We start from the raw sequence: 20,325 nt of genomic DNA, 5'->3' as shown, positions 1-20,325 counted from the left end.
TCAATTGGTCTGCCATTTCTTTGATCCCCATTATGACTTCTTCTGCAATGGCAATTGTTAATCAAAGCTATTGAGGGATATGGGCCAAAGGCCGTTATATGGAGTTAGCTTGTAGATCAGCCATTATCTCATGAAATGGTGGAACAGGCTGAATGGTCTACTCCTGTTCCTATGTTCCTATCAACCTTCTCAGAGGAAATAATCAGCCTAGATTTTTGTGCTCAAGTCAGTACATAGGATATATGGCACCGAAACAGGCCATTCAGCCCAACCAGTCCATGCTGGCGTTTATGCTCCAGTCGAGCCTTCTTCTGTCTTTCCTCATCTAACACTGTCAGTGCAACCCTCTACCACCCTATGAGATGGGATTTCATAGAAACATACAAAATACTGATGGGACTGGATAGATTAGATGCAGGAAGAATGTTCCCGATGTTGGGGAAGTCCAGAACCAGGGGACACAGTCTAAGGATAAGGGGTAAGCCATTTAGGACCGAGATGAGGAGAAACTTCTTCACTCAGAGTTGTTAACCTGTGGAATTCTCTGCCGCAGAGAGTTGTTGATGCCAGTTCATTGGGTATATTCAAAAGGGAGTTAGATACGGCCCTTACGGCTAAAGGGATCAAGGGGTATGGAGAGAAAGCAGGGAAGGGGTACTGAGGTGATGATCAGCCATGATCTTATTGAATGGCGGTGCAGGCTCGAGGGGCCGAATGGCCTACTCCTGCACCTATTTTCTATGTTTCCTTTCTCCCTCATATGCTTTTCTAACTTCCTCTTAAATGCATCTTATACTATTCGTTTCAACCATTCCCTGTGGTAGCAAGTTCCGCTTTCTCACCACCCTCTGGGTAAACCTGTTCCTTTTGAAATCCTTGAATAGTTCCTTCTGAACTCCCTATATGAACTCCCTTTCTCTGGAGTGGGACTTGAACTCACAACCTTCAGGACTCAGATGAGGGTGCTACGCAATGAAAGTAAGGGGGGGGGGTACCTGTCAGTAGAATCATGGTGTGTTATTCAATGAACTTGCACGAAAAGGGGGACAAAAGTTGGGTGGAAATGGAAAAAGTTGTCTATGTCGTTAACGCCGCCCCCACCCCAGCTGCAGCGCCCCCTACCGGTCTCCGGGCACGAGTTGCCGCCGGAAGTGACGGCGAGAGCCTGACAACCGGGCGGTTGGAAGCTGAGGGAGGGAGTGAGGTAAGATGGAGAGGGGGGGGGGTGCTTTATTGGGGGATAAACCCGAGAGAGCCGGGGGCCTACTCTTCACCACAACCCCCCCCTGAGCTCTCGGGGCAGACTGTGGAGGAGGCTGAGCCGCCTGTGCCGGGCATTCCCCGGGGGAAAGCTGCACCATCACAATCTGCCGTCCAACAGCAGCGGAACCCTCCAGAGCTTTCCCAATTGTTTTTCAAAACAAAGTTGTTTTAAACGAACATATATATTTTTCCCCCTGTTAAAATTTGTCAATTTCGTCCTGTTAAAATTGTGTTTTTTTCTGGTTAATTTCTCTCAAAATTACGTTTTATTTGAAATATTCTGTAAATATTCAAAATTGCTATTTCAGTGCAATATAAGATTTAACATAAAGCTGAAATCCGTGATCACATACCACCTGCAACTGGAAAAAAAAGACTTGCATTTGTATAGCGCCTTTCATGACCACTGGACGTCTCAAAGCGCTTTATAGCCAATGAAGATATAAAAACAGAAAATGCTGGAAATCTCAATGGGCCAAGCAGCATCTGAGGAGAGAAAAACAGAGTTAATGTTTCAGGTTGATGACCTATATAAATACAAGTTGTTGTTGTAGTACTTGCAGAGACTTTTTGACCAACTTCCACACTGGTGTGCCACCAATGCTGGATGCATGTTTTATAGAAGCAGATTTAAAGCTACATGACAAACAAGCAATTCAAGTTGCAGAATTGGATGTCTAACAATATGATCTGATCGCCTTATTATTTAAATTTGCTCTTCTGTCAACTTCCAACAGAAAACTGCAAATGCAATTTCGATGGGTGGGCATGTTGCACAACATGGAGTTGCTCCATTGTATATGCCTGTCCTAATACCATACCTCAGGAAATTCAGATCATACATAGTCTGTAGTGTTGCAAAACTCTCAATTGATGCATTTACCCACTGTGCTACCAGGGAAATGGTAACTTAAAAAAAATACCAATATGGCAAATGCAACAGTATGCTTGCTGCTTAGTTTTTTTCATTCTAAGTCTCTGCAAGTACAACAACAACTTGTATTTATATAGTGCCTTTAACATAGTAAAACATCCCAAGGTGCTTCACAGGACTGTTTTAAGACAAATAACATATAAGTATGTTTGAGTATGTGTGCATGTATTGGCACATGCAGCGGAGCCACTGGACCAAGACCTAGCTCTGTCAAGCCCGTGTGGTGGCTGGTGTACAACGGCCACCACACGTTAAAAAAATCCACGCACAGGCATCTTCCACCGTTTAAAGTAAATTCATCAGTCACCTGAGTACTCATTGTTAGTGTGGAAGCAAGTCATCCTCAACCCCGAGGGACTGCCTATGATGATGACGACCCTTCGTCAGAACTTTTATGAAGTGCAGTCACTGTTCTAATGTGGGAAACGCGGCAGCCAATTTGCGCACAAGCAAGTTCCCACAAACAGCAATGTGATTATGACCAGATAATCTGTTTTTTATGTGATGTTGATTGCGGGATAAATATTGGCCAGGACATCGGGGATAACTACCCTGCTCTTCCTCGAAATCTTTTACATCCACCTGAGAGAGCAGATGGGACCTCGGTTTAACATCTCATCTGTAAGATGGCACCTCCGACAGTGCAGCGCTCCCTCAGCACTGCACTGGAGTGTCCGCCTGGATTTATGTGCTCAAGCCCCTGGACCGGAACCTGTTGATTATTGTATTGTAATCACTGGCAGATGCCCATCCTTTGTAGATACAGCACAAAACTTTTCTATAAATTTGATAGTCTACAGAGCTAGCTAATGTATACGCAGTAAAGATTATTGTACAGTACTTCTAACTAACTGTATTTCTGCCTTTCCACTGTTTTGCAGTTGTCAGTAACTGTGCCTCAGATTGGGTGGTCAGGCATTGGAACAGAGTTCCACAAAACATTACTTAAAAATAAACTATTTAGTAGATGTTTTAAAGAAAGCGAGTGTCTGACAGTGAGTTTAGGACTATTTTAGTCTGTGTTCTGCTGATATTCATAACTGACAGTTTATGATGATTTGAGTACATGCATTTATATGAAGCCTTGCTCCATTGAATTGTCTCAGTGCCTCACACAATGAACTGTTTCTTAAGTGCAGAGACTGTCACGTAAATTTACATAGACGAAAAGGTACGTTTTGGAGATGTGTCGGCATACTTCAGCTATTGTGCATGCATGTGTCGCAGTTTAAAATATAAATAAAAGTTTAAAAAATTCAGTCCCCGAGTTTAGGAGAAACTAATTGGTTTCTTCTAACATCGGGGCAGAATTCAAAAGTTACAAGCGGCTACCAATGAAGAGAAACTTCCCCAACCACTAGCCTCTAATTGACCTCAGGATGTGCCTATTTGCAACAACAACTTGTATCTATAAGCACCTTTAACGTAGTGAAAGGTACTTCACAGGAGTATTATGAGATAAAAATTTGACACCGAGTCGCATAAGTAGAAATTAGTGCAGGTGACCAAAAGCTTAGTCAAAGAGGTAGGTTTATAAGGAGCATCTTGAAGGAGGATAGAGAGGTGGAGAGGTTTAGGGCAGGGAATTCCAGAGCTTAGGGCCCAGGCAACAGAGGCTACAAGTTAGACTGTGGCCTGAAAGGGACACATCAGATTGCATGCAGCTCTGCCCTTAAAAAAACAACTTACTGGGAGCAGTGCCAAGGGAGATCTGCTGAATATCTCTTGAGGAAAAGCTTAGTGTGCTGGCCCTCACTAAAGCATGACCAATTGCAGCTGCCATTGCCTGTGGAACTGTGTCCCAGCCTTCGGGTGAGAAGCAGGGAAAAATAAATCTAAGGTGACTTCAGTTTGGGTCACGTGATATATACAAATGATTCTTGTTAGTTACTGCTCAGCCACTGTGCAACCAAATTTCTTCCTCCAATAAATATTTTTAGCTTCTACATGTTTTCAAGACTAAAAATTACTCCGAAATCTGTCTCAAGGCAATAATCTATCTCTGTGTTCAGGCACATTGGCAAGTGGAAGCTATGCCATGAGAAGCAATAGATGATGTAAGTTATTGACACAAGTGAACAGGGGACGCTAAATTTCTAACACTAGACATAAGTAGACTTACAGGTAAAGATAAATTACCCTTCTGCCTCTCATTATGCGTTCTATTTATTCATCATCATTTTTCTTCTGGCAGTAAGCATTGACTCGTGTAGTTTTTAAACCATACATGTCGAGTGGAACTGCATGCAGCTGTTGAACTGAAATTTAGGCTTCTCTCCAACATGTTTTGCTTATGCCCCACAACTAAAAGTGAGTTCCACAGGCAAGCCTGTGCTTTTTTTTGACTCAAAATTTTACTTGGTGCTTGAAGTTTATAATATAGCAATGCCCCAGGGCAAGCAACCGATCCTTATACCATCGAAGTGTACACCAGAAATTGTATAACTTGTACACCGTGTCCTCCAGATCTCTCCAAACCGTTGGAAAACCCCATGTTGAATCCTGGAATCATAGAGCTCAGAAAGAGGTCTTTCGACCCAGACAGGCCATACAGCTGAGGATAAGAACTACTAATTGAGTTTATTGTATGAAGTAAAAGTGTACAAAAGCAAGAATAAAATCAGCAAATAACATAAAAATACACTATACCATCTGTTCTCCAAAACAAACATTTCAAACCTTTTCACGTTCTCTTCAGTAACTTGTGAAGACTGAGACGTGAACCTCACAGAGGTTCTTATAGCAGCACAGCAAGATATGAAACTGAGGATCATAAGGGATTAAATTCAGTTATATCTCTTTGCCTTGATGTATATTCTAGTATAAAGGTTGAAATGGGTATCCTTCCCAAATAATCTGAAACTTTCCCTCTTTAAAATACTTCTTGCAGTGAAAAGTCAGATGAAAAGAATTGCAGATGTAATTAAACTGAACAATTAGTCTGTTCAAATAGGATCTCACTAAATTAGATCCAGGTTCCAAAGAAATTTCTGTGTAAATCCCCCAGAAATCAATTACTTTTTAACAATGAAAAGTAAATTTTGGTTTTCAGCATGCAATGCCAGGTGTAGATTTCTCTTTGCCTGTTAGAAGTGTTCTTAATTGTAACAGCTTTGTCTTTCCCTTTACACACTCCAGTTCCTAAATCGAGCTACAAATTTGTGTCAGAAACTGCAGGAATTCTTATAACTTGAAACTGGCAAGCTCCAATAATCCGTCGTGACCTATTAGGAGTTGTGCAGGAGCAGCCCAGAGGGTCTTGCCCTCCTCTTGTATTTTGGAAAAGGAACAAATCTTTGTCCCTTTGCCCCGATGACTGGTGAATACTGTACTCCCATTGTTCCATTAATCAATTGACTGGGCTGGCAACAACACAGTTTGTTTTTAAGCCCTGTTGTGGTAATGGACAACACTTTTCACATCCTTTGTAATTGTTGATAGTGTTGAATTTCTAACCTATGACTTATATTACTTGGTTTTAGTCATGTAGTTACTGCTCTTAAATATTTCCTGAGCAAAGCAGTTATTCATTTGGTTTTATTAGTGATGATGTTGGCTTACTGAACATTAGTTTTGAAGAGCTATAGATGTTCTTGATTCCTGCAGGCTGTGCTTTCATAGAATGGTTACAGCATGGAAGAAAGCCATTCAGCCCGTTGAGCCCGTGCCTATTCTCTGCTAATCCCATTCACCTTCCCTTTCCCCGTAGCCCTTCATATGATTTTCCTTCAGATAATTATCTAACTCCCTTTTGAAAGATAAGATTGAGTCTGCCTCCACCACCCTTTCAGGCAGTGCATTCCAGACCTTAACCATTTGCTGCTTTTCTTATCTGTAACTATCTTGTGATCAATGTGCTATTGATGATCCCTCCCTGTAGAGGGATGTGATTGGGGCCCAAGGGAGGCGCGAGTTTGGGGCCAGGGGCCCAGGAGCAGCACAGGCCAGCCCACACTGTGATATGTGTGCGCGCTAGGTCCGTGCAGCAGAGCAGGTCTCTAGTTGTCTTGGGTAATCCTTGCCACTGGACCAAGACCTAGCTCTGTCAAGCCCATGTGGTGGCTGATGTGCATCTTCCACTCTTGAGGATGTAGTTCGGGTTCTTCATTCGAAACACCTGTGAACTCATCCTTTTTTTGGCTTGGAAGCAAGTCATCCTCGTTTCGAGGGACTGCCTATGATGATGCTTTGTACCATTATCAGTTTAAGCTGGGTTATGGCCATTCTGTGTTGACAGAATAGCCCTGAAAGCAAGTCGTCTCCCTGTCCTCTTGACCATGGATGGTGTGTGGCTCAGAAAGACGCAACTTGGGAAACGGGAGAGGTGAACGCAAAAAGGAGTGCTGTCTTCATAAAAAGTAATTGTACAGACGTGAATAAGAAAAACAAATACTACGTTTGAAATGACACAACCCTTTAATTTTTCTGCAGCCACTTCTGATACTGAAGCCTACTTGACCAAAGATGCAGTTCCAAGTGTTGGTGAGCTGGGCTTTTATTGTGTTGTGCTCTGCACACATTCATCATAAACATGAGCCAATTGTTGCTGAGGACCACTATGTGGATGGTGAACACAACCCAGAGTTCGATAGGGAAGTCCTATTTGGCGGAGAGGTAGGAAACTCCATTCTGCTCGATTGTATAGAAGGGAGAAATGTCATAAAATTAATTATTTAAAAATGTGAGCCCCCTGTTAAATTTTTGCAGTCTGAAATGTTTATATTTTAAGAATCTAACCTATTATTTCTCTCCACCTTTTCCAATTTTCCCTCATTTCATTTCTCTCTTGAATGACATCTTGATAATTACATATGTGAAATATTTAATTAAAAAAATATGTAATACAAGGTTTGTTTGAAAATATATAGAAGCAAAATAATTGAAGGGCAAAATCTGAACATTTGAGCTCCATTTATTAATTTAATGATTAGAGGGGAACAAACTCGAGTAAAAGCTAACCACAGAGGATTTTTTAATTTACAGATGCCTTAAATAGATTGTGGCATCAAACGCATTTATTTTGTCTGTTTCGCTTATATAGGCCAATCAATAGGGAATTCAAATAAGTATTTTTGCTTATGGTGCAGTAGTTTAAAGGGAGAGCCCTCTATCCTGATCTCGCCTGTAGGTCTTTAGTAAACATCTGATTGGTTTGCACCAAAATAGAGATAGATGTGGCACATTTTTAAGTGTAACATTATAAATAACTGCACAATTGAACAGTGTACAGTGGTGTGGCGATTATGGTACACATCTCACCATGACCGACTTCAACACTGCTCTGATGGCACCTGATCCCGTTTGATCTGGGAAGCGTAGCAGAGTTAGTCTGGGTTAGAACATGCCTGGAGAGCTCTTGGGAATACCTGATGCAATAGGCTACTTCCGCCACCAGTGGGCACCGCAGCCTACAGAGTGCCTCCTAGATGCTGATAAAATAATGTAATTGTTGAGGGTGTTTCTATTTTGTTCTGATGCTTAATTAAGCAAGTTAGTTTAATTGGATATTTTTTTTATTATACAAGTAGTGCCCTAGGACACATGATTTAATTTTTTTGTTTGGTGACACTGGGGCAATGCCATGTCACTCCTATTGGTTCAATGAAAGTAATAATGAAAGCTGTTGGATTGTTGTGTAAACCGAACTGGTTCACTAATGCTCTTCAAGAAAGGGAACCTGCTCCTTCTGTCCAGTCTGGTCCACACACAGTCTCCAGTCATGCACAATGTGGTTGGTTTTTAATGTGCTCTGAAGTGGCGTAGTAAGCCAAGGCAACTAGGGATGGGCAATAAATGTGGGCTTGACTGCATTACCCACATTTCTAACAACAAATAAAAACAGGAAGTAGTCAACTTTAATAGGGCAATGCTGTTTTTGTGGTATACCAATCACCAATATTAGAACACTACTGGGCTGCCCAAAATAACCAGTTTTTGCACCATAAGAAAAACAATCCAGAATTGCTACCAATGAACCCGTTTGGGCTGCTTTCTAATTTCCAGACAGTACCTAAACAGTTTCATTCCATTTTGAGTATTATTTTTCTGTACCATATACACATGAGATGCTGGTACTGATGGCCAACCCCAATCTGACAAAATACACAAATGTCCTGTATGAAGTACAGGTATAAGGTTCAAGTACCACATGGGCTTCTGAGGGGGACTTCATTCTTTCTTCCAGTCATAGATGATTAGCCAGAGTTTTGCCCACCATGTGCTATTTGTGTGTTTTTTTTTTTCATTTTTACTTCTCAGAAGGAAGCTGGGGAGTTTGCCAAGCTGAGCCCTGAGGAGCAACAAGCTCGGCTCAAATCCCTCATCAAGAAGATGGATACAAATGCAGATGGCTTTATAACTAAAGGTAAGAAACTGTTTAGTTACCAATCCTATAATGAGTGCTGAAATTACTCGTAATTGACTTAATTTTCTCCGCAGAACAAGTTCATGTTTGAAGTAAGTGCAATTATTATTTCATTTCCCTTTATATCACAGAGCCCCTACTTGAAGTGATTCTGTAATAGCCTGGAACAGCTGCTGGGGAATCTGTTCACATGATATTCCTAGCACCAGACACAACAGACAGATGACTGCGCATGCATTCTTGCACATACAGTGATGTTTGAAAGCCGCGATTCACAACTGTTTTCCAGCTGGTGGAATTAAATAAATCAGTAGTGCACGAGCATTGTGTCATTATACATATGTGACCTTTTCCTATCTTGCCAGTCTTTTATCCCAATAGAACTAGAGTCCAACCTGTTGTAATTGTAAATAAATGATCATTATACTGCCAGGTCTGACACTGAATTTATACAATGTGTAAACCCAACTGCATAACACAAAAGTGTTATTGTGAAATGTTGAACAAATAAAATATGTGATAAATGGCTTCTGATCCTACAGTGAGGGGGTTAATCCATTTGGACTACTGGGATATAGGGAGTAGTGTGTGCAAGAAAAAAAATGCATACAGCAGGTTGCTGTTTTCAGATGTAATCCATCTCAAACTTTTTCAACTCGCTGGAAATAGGAAAGCTGCACTTTCTTTACAAGTCACTCTTGTTTGCTGCAGAGGAGCTCAGTGGATGGATCCAGCAGTCATTCAGACATTATGCCACAGAGGAGAGCAAAGAGCAGTTTCCAGACCATGACCTGGATGGCAATGGGCTTGTTACATGGGAAGAGTACAATATTCACAGTTACGACCGAGTCCTGGATTATGATGAGAATACACCGCTGGATGATGAAGAGGGGGAATCCCTCAGACAGGTGAGAGAAGGAAGTTTATCCAGTTCAGGTTTCATGTTCCCTACAATTTCTTTTAAAAGTGGAACCAAACATGAAATTAATTTTTAATTATAAATTGCTCTGTTTTTCCATAGATTTTCAATCGTGTTCGGATTTCAGTGTTGCAGGCAGTGTTACTTCTCATTGTTTGGGGGTGCGTAGCCCCTTTAACGGGCTGCGTGGCCCACTCAAATTTCCGCGCACGTGCGGTTTTTCCCTTGTAATACCAGTAAGCGGCCTACCCAGGACTTCCAGAGCGCTGTGCATTCGCACAGCTTAACAGAACATTGGCTGCAGGTTATTGAGACTTGGAGTAAGCATTTTTCCTTTATTGCTGTAGTGCAGGGTTATTCTCAAACTTTTTGTCGAGTCATCACAATCCCAAACTGTTTATCTTTAGGTCCATTCCCAGCACTGCTCCAAGTGCCTCACCGTAGTTTCGTTGGCAGAACTGAGGAAGAAGCAGTTCAGAGAAGGTTCACGAGATTGATTCCTGAGATGAAGGGGTTGACCTTTTTAAGAAAGGTTGGGCCTGTACTCATTGAAGTTTAAAAGAATGAGAAGTGATCTTATTGAAACGCATAAGATACTGAGGGGACTCGACAAAGTAGATGCAGAGAGGATGTTTCCCCTCGTGGGGGAATCTAGAACTAGGGGGCACAGTTTCAGAATAAGGGGTCGCTCATTTAGAACTGAGATGAGGAAGAATTTCTTCTCTGAGGATCATAAATCTGTGGAATTCTCTGCCCAAGAAAGCTGTGGAGGCTGGGTCATTGAATATATTTAAGGTAGAGATGGACAGATTTTTGGGTGATAAAGGAGTGAAGGGTTATGGGGAGTGGGCAGGCCTAAGATCAGATCAGCCATGATCTTATTGAATGGCGGAGCAGGCTCGAAGGGCCAAATCGGCAACTCCTGCTCCTATTTCTTATGTTCTTAACTCTTGCCTCTGGACCGAAAGTTGTGGGGTTAAGCCCCGCATCACGAGATTGATCTCATAATCTAAACTGACACTCCAGTTCTGAAGGAGGGCTGCTTTGCCAGATGTGTTAAATTATTCTGGTAAGACCCAGAAAGACCTTTTCAGGTAAGAGCTTATTTGAAGAACAGAACATTCCTTTGGGATCCTGGCCAACATTCCTCCCACAACCAAATTAACTCGTTATTTATCGCATTACTGTTTGTGACACCAAGCTGTGTTGTAAATGGCTGCTGAGCTTGCCTGTACAATAGTCGCTGAACTTCAAAGTAATTCGTTGTATGAGAAGCACTTTGAGATGTTTCTGAGAGCCATCATAAGGTGCTACAAAAATGCAGAGAGTTGAAAGCAGGGCTGTGCTGTGATTTCTAACAGATCCTGATTTTAAATATGTCACTGCAGGCAGTTGAATGTTGAAGGCCAGGCTGTCTTCCATAGGAAGCCAGGAGAAAAAAATCCTTCAGGACTAATGGTTCTACTGAAACCATGGGTCTGAGGAGAGGGAATAGTGCTGAATTCCAGCTCTGACAATATCCTACATTATCTGGTGTGTGGATGGAGAGCCAGAAACAAAGCGCATCAGCACAGTGCCTCTGCTTTAGTGGCTTTCCTAAATTGTCATATATCGACCACATATCGTAACTGCAGCATAACTAAAACCGCCTACTTCCACCTCAGTAGCATTGCCCATCTCCGCCCTTGCCTCAGCTCCGCTACTGAATCGCTCATCCATGTCTTTATTTCCTCTAGACTGGACTATTCCAACACACTCCGAGCTGGCCTCCCACGTTCTACCCTACGTAAACTTGAGGCCATCCAAACCTTAGCTGTCCCGTGTCCTAACTCGCACCAAGTCCCGTTCACCCATCACCACTGTGCTTGCTGGCCTACATTGGCTCCCGGTTAAGCAATGCCTCGATTTCAAAAATTCTCAACCCTGTTGTCAAATCCCTCCATGGGCTCATCCCTCTCTATATCTGTAATTTCCTCCAACCCCACATGAAGAGTCCCAACTGAGCTAATGGGGTGCTGGAATGTGCTCTCTTTAGGGAGCATGACTGTCATTAAGATCGGCGTTAAAGAAGGGTTTGCATTCCACGTTCAACAGTGTATTGGAGCATCAATATGTTTGACAAGAATTGCGACTGTGGCCGTGAGTCCCAGACCATGGAACACATCACATCAACCTGCCCACTGAGATCTGTTGCAGGAGGCACCACATTTCTCCACTTGGCATCTCAGGAGGCCATCGAATGGCGAGCCAAACTAGACATCCCATTATAAGCTTTTCCCGTCATATGATACAACTCCAGGGAGTGATAGGTGCAGATTTGTGTCTGTGATTGATTCATAAGGATAGTTCCTGATCTTCAGTGTGCACACTCGGGAGAATTTCCAAGTAGGTGTTGCACATACCCAGCATGGGATCTTTTACATCCACCTAAGTGGACAGATGGGGCCTAGCTTTAAAGCCCCATCCGAAAGACGGCACCTCCGCCAGTGCAACACTCCCTCAGTACTGCACTGGAGTGTCAGTCTGGATTCTGTGCTGGAGTTGGGAGTGGGACTTGAACCCACAACCGTCAGAGGCGAGAGTCGTAACACTGAGCCAAGGCTAACACAATGATAATCCGAGGTCGCTGTGCCCTTGTTACTGATTAATCACAGTACAAACAAACTTTCACTGTTTGCCTCTGATTATCTTGTAAAGCATGAGATTTCTCACAAGTTCTAATGAAAAAAAACTCTAGTTTTTCACCCTTTTCTCATAATTATACTCTCATTCCTTATCTCATTCTAGTGAATCTTCCGTAGTTCTTTTCGGCCCAAATTTCCCCAGGAGTTGCTCCGTTTTTTTTGGAGCAACTTGATTTTTCTGGAGTGTCTTTTTAGTTGCAATTCTGGCCACTTAATTTGCGCCAGTGTAAGTGAGTTAGTTAGGTTTTTTTTAGTTTTGTTTTTTTTTCAAAAGGGGGCGTTACCAGCCACTTACGCCTGTTTTGGCCATTTAAGCAAGTTTAGCCAGCTAAAAGTTACTCCAAACTAACTTAGGCCAGCGGAAGTGGGCACTCCTGAACTTTCAGAAAAACCTTGCGGTGACGTAAGAAATCAGCATAGGCAGCCAGAGATAGTGGGGGAAAGGGGACCTTGCAAAGCACTAAACATCTTCACAACAACATTAAAGAAGCATAAATACATTTAAAGCACAAAGCACTAAACAAAGCGGTACATTTGCACTAAGCACAAAAAGTAATAAGCAATTAGTTAGCAAATAAAAAATAGAAGTAACCCTGCACCTAAAGCACCGACCAAAATAATAAGCAATCAATCAGTAAATAACAAAATAAAAAATAGAAGTCCTACCTTAGGGAATGCAGCGGGCCGCCGATGAGGGAGCCCATTCGTTGAGCAAGCAGAAGATTACTTGGAAGCAGGCAGAATAAATCACGTGCCCAATTAGTTTAGTGAGGCTAGGGAGGGCGTGCTTCAGGCCCCTCCCACACAGCCTGCAGCACGCACTCACAGATTCGGCCTGCCAGGAGCTACTGCACATGCGCGCAGACTCCAGCACGCATGTGCAGAGGTCCCGGCACTGTTTTCAACGCCGGGACCTGGCTCCGCCCCCCAGTCCACTGGGCCTCGCTACGCCACCACCAAGGAGAGGCTGGGGAGCGTCCAGAATCGGGAGGAAGATTTTCAGCCTGCTTGGAGGCGGACATATGATCTCGTCACTTATGGTGCTGTTCCTTTTGATATTGAAACTTCAATTTTTGCTCCAGTGAAGTGTATATGCAGCCTCTGGAGTGGACCCACAACCCACAATCTTCTCACTTGGAGGCAAAAATGCTACCATTAATCCAACGCTGACGTCTAATTAAGGATAAAAATTAATTTGAACAAACATTCCACAATTTGATGTGTGGTGAGGATAACCTGTTTTTTTGGGTATATTAAAAGCAGAAACTGGAATGATAAATGCATCATTTACCCAGTTTGTCTGGTATCAGAGCAACATGTGTTGCTCAAGCCTAGGGAACCAAAAGCTGAATGAGACAAAGAAAAGTACTGTTTAACTTTCTTGATCTCTGTCTCTAGATTTTCTTGAAGGATAAAAAGCGCTTTGAGAAAGCAAATATTGATGGGTTACCAGGACTAACTCTGACAGAATTTATAGCATTTGAACACCCAGAAGAAGCTGATTATATGACAGTGAGTATACCATTTCTAATGTAATGTATATTAAATAATAGTTACTGTCTATATGTGAATGAAGATTTTATTTTTTGTTCTGATAAATAAGACTAGTCTGTGGAACCTCGCACTCCATTTATGAATATTGCTGCAGATGGATTTCAGCTGTTCTCTACATACTCCCCAAAGGTATAAGACTAGGTAACCAAGGGGGCAAGTCACCCAGTTAAGAATCTTCCCCTTTATCTCCCAACTTATGCTGGGGTACAGCTTTACAGGCACTTGCAGCCCCCCAGGGCCTTGCTCGAGTGAGTGATGACAGGTTATTCAACTGGGGGTAACATCACAAATGATCATATGTTCACCTAGTGTCCATAACAGATGCTTTAACTTTCATATTGCAGGATTATGTCATACAGGATGCTTTAGATGAGCATGACCACGATAAAGATGGGGTGGTCAGCTTAGAGGAATTCCTTGGTGACTACAGGAAAGACCCAGGTTAGTCAGTTAAATTGGTATTCTAACGTTTCACTGAAATTTTTATTCAGTATCCCAAGCAATCATCTGTAGACTATTTCCTTATAAACATTATTTTCTCAGTAAATTAATGTAACACTAAATATAGAGATGATTCGAGGTGTGGCCAATCTTTCTAATCTACTTAATTGATATTACTATGATCATTGCTTCTCTGAACTTTTCCTCTTGTCCCCGCCCCCATCCCTATCCCCAATACAAATACACCATTCAACACACACTTCTTCCTCTCTGTATCACTAAATTGCAATCCAGAGTCCTTGTACTAGAGTTCTTCTCTAGTCATTCTTTCCAAAAGCATCAAAATTATGGAACTCCTTATCTCTGCCTGTGTTTTCCTTCCTCTGATGATCCTTGGGCTTTTAAAGCACAATCTGGGTTTCACCTAATTACTATTTTTTTTTAATTTTATCGCTTTCCTATTCCTTTTCAAAATTGGTGGTGCCCTGCACTCTGAACCTTGTGTCCTTTCACCTTAGTTGAAAAACAAAGTAGGGCTAAGTGTTATGTAGAACATAGGTTGGAACCTGCAATTAATTGAAATGATTCGATCCCAATTTCGGGCATAGTTTTGTGGAAAAGCAAAGAGCAAAGGTCTGTCTTCACCCCACTGGGAGGAAGGAAGGAAAATCAGAGAACCCCTGTGCCACTGTTTCCTATCACCCAGTTATATTGAGGCATTAGCAGAAATTGAGATGGTGGCACCCCCGGACCACACGTAATTTCCCAGTTCAGTGGGTGCATGGACTCCAGTTGGCTATCCACTGGTGCTAATCAGTATCATCAGAAGTGTACAATCAACTCCCCAGATGCCTCAACATGTCTGATGTAGGACCAAGCCATGTATACCAGGAGAACTCTGAGCTTGAAATTTAACCTCCAGTGCACCGTATGCAATCCCTCAACTGTGCAAGCACATGGCTGGTTAGGATTTATCTAATTTGGGCACTTTTGTAGCTAAGGATTTTTCCACCTCTTGAAAATAGGCGCAGAGGAAGATCCAGAATGGGTAACTGTGGAGCGTGATCGCTTTGAAAATGATTACGACAAGGACAAGGACGGCAAACTTAATCGACAGGAGCTGTTGTTGTGGATTATTCCCAACAACCAAGACATTGCGCATGATGAGGTAAAGCTGCTGAGTTTAAATATTAAACCTGTGCCAACAGCAGTTTTTTTGCTTATTGAAAAGTCGTCAAATATTTACACACTAGAAAAGGTTTTAAGTTTATGCCGTTTCAATCCAGCGCCTTGTGGGTGTACTCTCAGTGTGGAAAGTTTGTCACTAATTGTCACCATTTAACAGAGAGGTAACAAGATGGATGGTGTCTGTAATTGAAGTAATATATGTAGCACTGCTGCAGTAGGAGTTGCTCTTCTGCAGTTGAGCTGAAGCACATTGGAAGAAGACTAGAGGGAGCTTTACTCTTCATCTAAATGCTACCGAACTTTACCTGGGAGTGCTTGATCTGACACTGGGTGCCTGAGCTGGAAATGTGTTCCGTTCCCTAGACCAACATTTTTTCCAAAAGAAATAGTTTAATTTAGAAAAGTATAACAATATCTAGAAAAAGGTTTATTTTGCAATTGGTCCTCACAAGTTAAGAGCCTTGTATGAATATGAAAGAGTCCCATTCAGAATTAAAGGCATAATGTCAAGAATTAGGCTCATGTAAAATACTGCTTCAGAAGCATCCCTTCTAGGGAGGGGACCCCTCCTACATAGCTCGTGTGTTTTGTGCGGTTTCGCCACCAACCTCGTTGGCAAAGCATGTCTGAGATGTGACCTTGGAGTTTGGATTTGAATTTAGAAGAGGGGAGAAATGAGGGCATAAAATCCTCTTTTTCATACTATTTTCTCTAACTTTTCCCTGCTGTAGGAAGAAGTCACACACAAACACACTGAGAGGAAGAGCAGGCAGGCGATCTGTAACTAAGTTTCTGGTCATGCTGCTCAAGTCTGGAGCATGAATTACCTATAATAAGGCATCGGGTGGCAGTTTCACTCAGGCATGACAGTGATATAAGAACTGAAAATTATGATGGTAGCAGTTTCTTTCCTGTGGTTGGAATTAAGGTTCGTTGTTCGGCAGTGCCCAGTGTCCTGCATCTGAGCCACGCTTGAGGCTCTGGACTTCTGAGCTAACCACTAGGGGGCATGCAAGAGCCAAGTGAGGCATCTGCTGCCGAAATTCACTCAGGTGCTTTGGGGCTAATTCCGTTTTTGCTTCTAGCCATCGGAGATTAACGTTGAGAGTTTCTGTTCTGTGACAGGCTGAACATCTCGTCAAAGAAATGGATACAAATGGGGATGGAAAACTTACAGAAGCAGAGATACTTGTGAGTCAGGATCTCTTCCTCAACAGCGAAGCAACCGACTATGGTAGCCAACTACACGATGAGAAATTCTACCACGATGAACTTTAGTGCCAGTACTTCTCCAGTGTTGGGTTTTGTTTCTATAAACAACGAAACTTCTGAGACCACTTTTGAGCGAATTCACTGGCCGGACAAGTGCCCAATCAATCGTTGAATAAATAAAATGACCAGTCCAGTAGATTTTAACAACAGTATTACTGTTATAAAAACCTCCGTTCCTAATATCCTACTTACCTTTACTGGTAATATTGTCCATTTCTATTTGTCTTATGCTGTCATAAAGAGACTGAGAATTCCCTGTTAGTACATTCACTATTGCCTCTGAGAATTTTTGTGACCAAAACAAAATTGTGTAGAATACACAACATATTTGTGCCACTTTTTAAAACCAACATGTTTAGTTATTTTTATAAAATGTGGACCTATTAATCAGTCCTCTTTCAATGCCATAAGACAATATAGTAAATTTTAGATTCAAATTCTAAGTAACGGACCTTCCATCTGCTGATTCGTTTTCAATTTTAATGTGCAGTACTTGTAAAGTAGGAGAAATCGCTCTATTTAGAACAATGAGGGATGATTTCCTGTGCTTGTTACCTATAATTTAATCCTAAATGCATTTTCACACGTATTTATGATTTCACTTAGCAGAGGTAGGAAATATAAAAGTGTCTCACATCAGTGCAGTAAATGGTGCTCCTCTGGGGTTCAAGCTGAGACACATTGTTGGGACAAACCAGCCTCGCTCTGTACTCTGACTGTGCTATACCTCACCGGCGAGTGCTCGAGGCTAACACTAGACACTGGGGAACTGCAAAGTGTCCCAGTCGCCCCCAGCAGTGATATACCTCACCTGGATGAACACGTAATTGGCAAAAACGAGTCCTTTTTGAAATTCCCCAAAACATTTATTGCCTTTTCGAATTAAAGCTATACTTGAAGCTTGTCTCGGGCTGTGTAACCTACACTAACCTCTTTCAGTTGTAACTTTCCACTCAGATTGTTTAAAAAAACAAAACACTACATTTACATAAATGGCCGAATCGTTGCTCATTTCTACATTTTAATTGTTTGAAGTTAACCAACAAAAAAAAAATGAATCGCCCTGTCGGGTTCCTAAAAAGTGTTGTTGATGTTAATCTGCTTTGTAATTTAACTTTTGAGGTAGTTTGTATAACAATGGTGACGATCCACTGAAGTCTGTCTTTGGAATATGTTCTCTTTTACTTTAACCTTTTAGGTGTGCAATAACTTCATTTTCATTCTGGGTTTCTGCAAATTCAGTTCGTATTTTGCTGTTACAGAAAGAACCTTTTGTATCAAGAAGTATTGAGTCCAGAATTTATTTATACAGTTACATTTTCCAACCTCCCTTCCACCTGTAGTTTTTAAAATACAATCTGCTCAGTACTACTGGTGTCATTATTCTAGAACCTAAATTATTTTAACGTGGTTTCCCAGGTCTGAAAACGATATAATCCCTTCATGGTGCAAAGTCATGTGAATAAACCTCTAAATTATGTTAACTATTTAGGATTCCAACAATTAAGTGGTTTCGTACCACATGAAAATATCAGCTCATCCACCCCTCCTGTTTTTACTGCTTATATAAACCGATGGGTGTGCAAATCATCAGGGCTCTTCAATTTTGAAAACTAGAGTTGCCACTCTGTTTTTGTACAGAACACATTCAATAGCATTGTGTTTTAAAATGTGCACAACTCGTGTCTTTTATGCCTCAAGGTTTGTAGAATAAATAGTGCCATACCAATCTGTCATTGAAGTTCTGTCACTTTTAAAACCTCAGTATTCGTTTGCACCAGCTGTTTGGGTCTTTTATAGGTGAAGCATCCCACTATCAGCATTATACCTTCCACACCAGGCAGACTTTAATTTCTGATGATAGACCTGTCTAATCAACCTTTGGGCACAATTGAATCTGTAGTTGCAGAAATTCCAAACAGATATTAGCATGGTTTATTCTGTGATTTTTTTTTAATGGAAAATGTTGAAAATACACTACAAGTCCATTAATATTGGACAAAAAAAGACAGGTTAATGTTTCAGGCAGAGGTCCTTTGTGATTTAATGGTGGCTAGCCTGCTCTGTATTCCCTATATTTGTATATTTTTAGATTTTTGGTATTTGCAATCTCTTTTCCTGTCTGTCTTTTCAATCTTCCAGAGATTCTACTTTGATAAAAAGGTAACCCGTTAACTTTAATTTCTTCGGTTATTTGTTTAAATGTTCCAAACACACCTTTTATAGTGGCCAGCACTGTAGTTAAAATGGACAGAAAGTTCAGCCAGTGGAAGGATTCAGTTAGACGTACTGTTACACTAATTCAGGCATTGAACCTGTGTTGGGACATTGATGTATTACAAAGAATAGGTCAATGCTGCTTCATTGTCAAACTGCATTTGGGGGAGGGTGGGGAGGGGAAGGCTGAAGAATGTTGAGAAAGACGAGTCACATTTCAGAGTAAATATTTTTAATCTACTGAGAGAATATCAATACTTCATAACAGTAGCATCTGTTGGTTTAAGCTATAATTTAATGTGCGATTTTTGAAGTGATTAATACCTCAGAGTTTTCTCTTTTTCGACGAATGCCTCGTTAGTTTTTTAATTCTAAAGTTATGTTTCCTTTGCAATGTTTTAGATACATTTGGTTAATGTACCTATTGAGCCTTGTTTCTTGTGATGGGTGGTACACTGTTCTAGTTTGTAACTAAGATGACAACCTGATTTTCACTTAAATCAATACCACTACACCCTCGATTTTAAGATTAGACTTTTGGTGGAAGTTCAATTAAAAACTTGATGTTTAAATTGATTGTCTTTGTTGTTTTTCTTTCTTCACACACCTTGCATTAGATTTCTTTTTTTAATTCCATTTTCTTCATATGATGAAGAATCACACCCAAAAGGTTACCCTATCTTTCTCTAAATTGTTCATTTCAAACACTTTGTGTTTTTATTTCACATCTCCAGCATTTACATCTTGGTGTACATGTCTCTTCCATTTCCTTTTTGCTTTTCTCCAATTGTAGAGCAGATGTTGACTATCTCTGTACTCTCCTCCAGCCCTACAACCCCCCCTGAGATGTCTGCGCTCCTCTAATTCTGCCCTCTTGAGCATCCCTGATTATAATCGCTCAACCATCGGTGGCCGTGCCTTCTGTTGCCTGGACCCTAAGCTCCCTAAACCTCTCTTTCCTACTTCAAGTCACTACTTAAAAACGACCTCTTTGACCAAGCTTTTGGTCATTTGCGCTAATTTCTATTTATGTGGCTTGGTGTCAATTTTTAAAATCTCATAATACTCCTGTGAAGCGCCTTGGGACGTTTCACTAAGTTAAAGGCGCTATATAAATACAAGTTGTTGTTGATATAAGAGACTGATGGCATTCAGAGCAATCCAGGACAAAAAATGCATGGGCTCAAGAATAAAAGATGAGTTTCAATGTATGAATATTTGCATGGGAGAACATAAGAAATAGGAGCAAGAGTAGTATATAAGGTGGCCAAGGTTAGTGGGAAACTAGAAGATTGGGAAAATTTTAAACGACAGCAAAGAATGACTAAGAAAGCAATAAAGAAAGGAAAGAATAATTACAAAGGTAAACTTGCGCAAAACATAAAAACAGATAGTAAAAGCTTTTACAGATATATAAAACGGAAAAGAGTGACTAAAGTAAATGTTGGTCCCTTAGAAGATGAGAAGGGGGATTTAAAAATGGGAAATG

The 20,325-nt window shown here is 41.3% G+C and overlaps 1 protein-coding gene across 1 annotated transcript; it reads left to right on the top strand.

Annotated features, from left to right (window-relative positions):
* Window positions 1-1,135: 1,135 nt before the first annotated feature.
* On the top strand, window positions 1,136-19,408 carry rcn2 (reticulocalbin 2). The gene is made up of 8 exons (XM_070865006.1): window positions 1,136-1,204; window positions 6,629-6,811; window positions 8,456-8,561; window positions 9,273-9,469; window positions 13,563-13,676; window positions 14,063-14,159; window positions 15,185-15,327; window positions 16,473-19,408. Exons 2-8 carry the CDS (start codon window positions 6,662-6,664, stop codon window positions 16,623-16,625), a joined length of 960 nt encoding a protein of 319 aa, XP_070721107.1. The 5' UTR covers window positions 1,136-1,204; window positions 6,629-6,661; the 3' UTR covers window positions 16,626-19,408.
* Window positions 19,409-20,325: the final 917 nt, after the last annotated feature.

The sequence above is a fragment of the Pristiophorus japonicus genome, chromosome 21 (genome assembly GCF_044704955.1).
Source record: "Pristiophorus japonicus isolate sPriJap1 chromosome 21, sPriJap1.hap1, whole genome shotgun sequence".
Classification (NCBI taxonomy): domain Eukaryota; kingdom Metazoa; phylum Chordata; class Chondrichthyes; family Pristiophoridae; genus Pristiophorus; species Pristiophorus japonicus.
This window is presented reverse-complemented; position numbering and strand designations above follow the sequence as displayed.